Source organism: Phalaenopsis equestris, unplaced genomic scaffold (genome assembly GCF_001263595.1).
Source record: "Phalaenopsis equestris unplaced genomic scaffold, ASM126359v1 Scaffold000873, whole genome shotgun sequence".
In the NCBI taxonomy this organism is placed as follows: Eukaryota; Viridiplantae; Streptophyta; class Magnoliopsida; order Asparagales; family Orchidaceae; genus Phalaenopsis; species Phalaenopsis equestris.
The window spans coordinates 1,502,899-1,508,725 of NW_018165313.1; the positions used below are offsets into that span (position 1 = coordinate 1,502,899).

The 5,827-nt window shown below is 36.1% G+C and overlaps 1 protein-coding gene across 1 annotated transcript; it reads left to right on the forward strand.

Moving 5' to 3' along the window:
- Positions 1 to 3,064: 3,064 nt before the first annotated feature.
- On the forward strand, positions 3,065 to 5,827 carry LOC110032028 (pentatricopeptide repeat-containing protein PNM1, mitochondrial). Its single transcript, XM_020735532.1, has 2 exons — positions 3,065 to 4,636; positions 5,540 to 5,827. Exon 1 carries the CDS (start codon positions 3,148 to 3,150, stop codon positions 4,606 to 4,608), a length of 1,461 nt encoding a protein of 486 aa, XP_020591191.1. The 5' UTR covers positions 3,065 to 3,147; the 3' UTR covers positions 4,609 to 4,636; positions 5,540 to 5,827.

Genomic DNA, 5,827 nt, shown 5'->3' on the forward strand with positions numbered 1-5,827 from the left:
AGAGAGAGAGAGAGAGAGAGAGAGAGAGAGAGAGAGAGCTCAAATGCATAATTAAAATGACATCAACCATGAAACAATGTCTTGTATTCATAGGTTGAAATGGTTCTAATCTCTCTTGCATATAATTAAAGTAAAAGAGAAAGCAATCCATGGCCAAATATTTTATTCCCTTATTGTTTTATGTTATGTTAATGCACCATTCACTCCCTTACCCCTTGAAAAGCTCCCCACTCAATGCGTTTTGCTTTGTAAGCCAATTTGTCTTTATGCTCCTCTAACTAGACTAAAAAGAAGAAAATTTACACCCATATCACACACTACTTATTTATTTGCATATCTAACACCTTAATTTCGATGGTTACATATATAAATACTTTGGTATTAAAAATATATTCATGAAAAGTTGTATTTCAATTATAAAAAGTTAGCTGCACATATTTGAGTGGACAGTCTGCAAATATGAAATTTTAAGGGTTACATATGTAATACATAAGAATTGTGGGGTACTTATGTTAATGACCCTAAAAAACATGACCTAAATGTGGTGGGGCATCATTTTGCCGGAGTCAGTGCTCATTAAAAAGAACTAATGGACGTTTCTCTGTTTTGCACTTCACTAAATATTTCTGCGAATTTATTGGGAACGAGTTGCTTGGGATTTTTTTTTTTTTTTTTTGTTGCTTTGAATATTTTAAAAATAAGCATATCATAATTGGTTATGTCAAATATATTTTATTTAAAATAAAACATAAATAAAATAAAATAGAAAATAAAAAATAAAAGTGATCTCAAACAATCCCTAAGTTAAGAATCATGCATATGATTGTCATCGAGCTAAGATGAGTGGTTTAGGGTTTAGGATTTAGGGTTTCAACAAGCTTATAGTCAAATTGATGTCTTGACAAGATACAGCTAACTGCTGCTACAACTTTCAACTGTGATATATGTGGTTAATTGCTACCGCAGCTACTAATCATGGCTGATGTGACCAACCATGATCTATGTAGTTAACTACTACTCTAACTTTCTATTATGGTCTTTGTGACTAACTGATGTTATTGCAACCAATCAAGGTTAATGTGAGTTACTATGACCTATGTGAGCAACTACAACTACTGATTATAGTCTTTATGACAAAATAATGTATTTGTAGCAATCAATTACGACATTTGCGTCGCACTATTACTACAATCACTAAAAACTACATTTATGTAGCCCAATTATGTCTATTAAAACTGTATGACTATTGTACATCTGTGATTATCAATATTATGACTCTATCTTCTCTAATTTAGGAGAAGAGTTGACATATATACTTATAATTGTATAGTTGATTATTTTGATTAGGCAAGGCCCTATGATTTTTTTTCTTTTCTAGTATTTTTTCATGTAAGAAACCTATGTGTTTGTTTTTGAAAAAAAATTTCTCTGTGTGTTGTATATTAGTACAACGCTAAGACATTAAATTATTATTCTGTGACTCTTTCAGGACACAATAATGTTTAAATATGGTTCATTTAACCTTTATGTTTTAAAAAATTATTCAAAGTTATTTATTTATTAATTTAAGCAAAGATGATCAATGATTAATCAAACTAAATTTGAGTTTTTCATCGAGTGTTTAAGTTCACTGACTACCCTAATTGTGAATAAATAAAGAATCCAAGTTCAAAGTTCATTTGATGGACGATTCATCATTCAAATTAAGTTGGACACACATATGGAATTTTGAATGTCTTACTAAATCGACAAGAAAGTAAATCGAGCAGGTGCCAATTCGAGCTCGAGCTCATTTATTAAGAGCTTTATAGAGCTCGGTTTGAACTTTGAAAAATTTGTTCGCATAAGAGCTTATTTATAGCTATTTTATTCAAATTAGGCTCAAGATCGGTTTATATAAGGTCTTATAAGTCTTATTACCGAGCAACTTATTTAACAAAATAAATATCAAGCTTAATCAAGTTTTAATCGAGCCTTTCTCGAGCTTTGAACGAGCACCTTGTTAGGAAAAACAAACGAGTTCTATCAAACAATGCTCATTGAGCTTACAAATAAACATTTAAATTTCTTTTCTTTTAATTATTTGTGATCACTTAACAATTACAAAGTTAAATTTCAATCTAGTCGTATTCTAATCGTAGATTTTTAGCATATTATATATATATAATTTAATATATTAGTCATTGTGTTTAGGGTTCAATGACTTATATATATATATATATATATTGAAAGTTCAATTTTCACGTCAACTAGATAAGAAATAATTATAATATGATTCAAATTGGGCATCTTAATTGAGAAGGAGAACCTATGCCAACTCTTCCATAGATCTTCCACGACATGCTTTAGATTAGTCATCAATAACAATTATATCATGGTTAATGATGCGTGCTAAAACATTCGCGAAAGTAGAGAAGTAGATTATCATCTTAGCATGGTATGAAAATTTAACACACACTCAGAAAAGAGAAAAATAACTAGTAATGACATCAGAAGTTTTTACGTAAAAAACTAATAAAGAGAAAAATCATGGGGTCTGACACAACTGAAGAGTCACTATAATGATAATTACAATTGCAATCATTTCTCCCACAGGCTGGAAAGGGTTAGAAGATCTCTCAAGTTACAACGTTGACATGTGTATGAACTTTTTACAATGAATAGGCGACGATCGATAGTGATTGGCAACGGTCAGTAAGTGGTGGCTGACGACGATCGACATTGGTCAATTGCGGTCGTCGATTGTCGATGGTGGCAAACAGTGCTCGACTATGACTCTCAATTCTTATGTCCTTACATATCTAACACAAACTTAAATTTTTACTTTTTAACGCTCAAAATTTTTATATCACATCAAATATATCATAATTTTAACCTTTTAAAAATGTGAAATACTCCTTTTCATACATAGATAAGGTGACGTGTATGCAAATTTTGAAGTTTAGGCGTTAGAAATGTAAATATATGATTTGGGTGGTGTGAATCCAAATGCCTCAAAACAATATATTTTGCAAATTAAATATTTCAGCCCATAGCTAAACTATAGCCCAGATGTTAACACTAAACGGCCCAATCACAGCCCTATTTGGTATGTTGCTTCATTAGGGTTTTGCCGCATCATTACCCGCTTCCCACAAACACTAAGAAATGTGGAGGCCGTTACCGATGGTCGGCCTCCTCCTCCGCCGCCTACTTCCTTTCTCCTCTTCATCCTCTACTTATATCACTCCAATTGTCCGATCTCTATCCTCCTCCTCTGACGATCTCGCCCCCACTATCTCCGGCGAACTCACCAACTTCGCTTCATCTGCCGACCACTCCTCCTCTCTAGACCTCTCTAGCCACTTCTCTCTCCACTTCTCCGACGTCCGCTTCAACACCTCTTTCCTCCACGAGATTCTCAACATCTCTCCCTCCGCCGGTCGCGCCGTCATCGACTTCTTCCGCTGGCTAGTCCGTCACCGAGGCTTCACCGCCAACGACACATCCCTTTCCCATATCATCAACTACCTCGGCCGCCGCCATGATTTCAAGGCCATCCATGACGTACTTCTGGAATACCGCCTCGCTGCTGGACGCGAATCCTTTTCCGCAGCTCTCGATCGCTTAATCCGTGCCGGTCGCGCTTCGCAGGCTGTCCATCTATTCGACTGCATTGAGCGAGATTATGGACTAAAGCCCGATCTCACGGCGCTTACATTTCTCGTTTCCGCTCTCTGTAGCCATGGATTCACCGGACACGCTGAGCGCACAGTCAAGCGGCTGGCAGACGTAATCTTCCCCAGTGAGCAGATCTGCTACACTCTTATACGGGGATACAGTGATGAACTGAAGCTCGAAGATGCTAAAAGGCTGATGGGAGAGATTATTCGCGGAGGTTTTGATCTTGGCACGCCAGCATATAATTCCATCATTGATTGCGTTTGCCGGCTTTGCCGGAAGAAAGATCCGCTCCGGTTGTTACCGGAGGCGCAGAAGCTGCTTCTTGAGATGGAATCAACAGGGATTCCTCGAGATCAGGAGACTTTTCACGTGCTTATTTATAATTTGTGCAAGATAAGGAAGACTGGAGATGCAATGAAGATATTCCGAGAGATGAGTCAATGGGGATGCTCTCCTGGAGCTGAGACCTACCTAGTTCTGATCCGGAGCTTGTACCAGGCTGCTAGGTTGTCAGAAGCTGAAGAAATGATTGGTTTTATGAGGTCTGCTGGTTTTGGGGATTCACTTGATAGGAAGGCTTATTATGGATTCATCAAGATTCTGTGTGGGATCGAGAGGGTGGAGCATGCAATGAAGGTTTTTAGAAAGATGAAGAGCTATGGGCATGTTCCAGGGATCAAGACGTATGAATTACTGATAGGGAAGTTAGCAACTCATAATGAGGTTAACTGGGCGAATGGATTGTTTAAGGAAGCTGTAGCCAAGGGTTTGCCAGTTGTTTCCAAGGTGTACAAGGTAGATCCGAGGTATGCAAAAGTAAAGAAGGAGAAGAAGGAGAAGAAAAGGGAGACATTGCCGGAGAAGATGGCAAGGAAGAGGAAACGGCTGAAGAAGCTGAGGCTGAGCTTTGTTAAGAAACCGAAATCCAAAAGGAGATTCGTTTGATCTCGATCACAAATGGATCGTATTTTTGGTATCGGTTCTCATTCCCTCAGTTCATTTCTGTTATTTATATTTTTTTGCTTCAGTGATACATATAAGAGCTGAGATGAATGGATAATAACTGTTCTGTTCTTCCTCCAAATGGAATTATTAATTGATCCGCAAGAGCACTTTTTTGAAACATTCTTTTCATGTTAGCTAAATTGCTTCTGAAATTTTGAGCTTTGTTTAAATTATCCTACTGTAATTGAAGCTTAGACAGCAAAATTTGAAACATGTACTCTTAATCAATGGGAATAGCTGATTATAAGGTATAAGGGGATGTAGGAGCATTCAACTTATATTATTCTTTGATGAAATACTATCTTTCTATTATTTTGGCTTTGTGTGATTCCTCACTACTTTGGCCTTCCAATTTATAATGGTAATTCATCATCAAACTTAAGATAGTTGAAGCCAAAGATGATTTGATATTTTGCGGCGGCTCTAGGTAGCTTTGGTGGATGGTGGATTTGCCCTCCTTGGGTTGGTGAACTTGAAGTATGCTTCAACGGATAGAATAAAATGTGGGAAATTTATATACTTAGCACACAATTCTTATATATTTACATATCTCATGCCTAAGCTTTCATCGTTACATGCATAGCCCATTAGTCCTTCAAACCAATGCACGAAAATGTATATTTCAAATTTAAAAAGTGGTAATGGAGTTATTTTTTAATCTGATATTAATGGTTCGTGTGTCATGTGTGTAGATAGCAAAGTTTATATGTAAACTCATAAGAATTGTGTGTTATGTTTGTAAATGTCCCTAAAATGTAAAATTTCAATCCATTTAAAAGGTGTAGATACTTTAAATTGTACTAATTCATATTTCTGGGTTGTTTTATATTGGATGGATTCAACAAAAAGTTTATTTGATTTGTTATTCAAGGGATGGAGGCCATTGGCCGATGACTCAATGGATGGATGGATTAGGAACCGTGAAGCAGCTTTACTTGAACATTTTGATTCATTGACATACTCGTATGTTAGCGTCTTCGGGAGTTATTGATGAAGTTTAATGCTTACATTTGAAATGGGTAGAATTGTACTTGAGGAATGGAAAGTGAGTAATTCTAAAATTTTATTCTAGCCATGTGAAAAAAAGGAGTTTTTCCTTTAGCTAATAGTATGTTTGGTTTGAAGGAATTGAAAGAGGGGAAATAAAATGGGAATGAAA

Excerpts from the sequence above, each read along its gene's own strand:
- LOC110032028 (XM_020735532.1), top strand. The coding sequence starts at position 3,148 with ATGTGGAGGCCGTTACCGATGGTCGGCCTCCTCCTCCGCCGCCTACTT.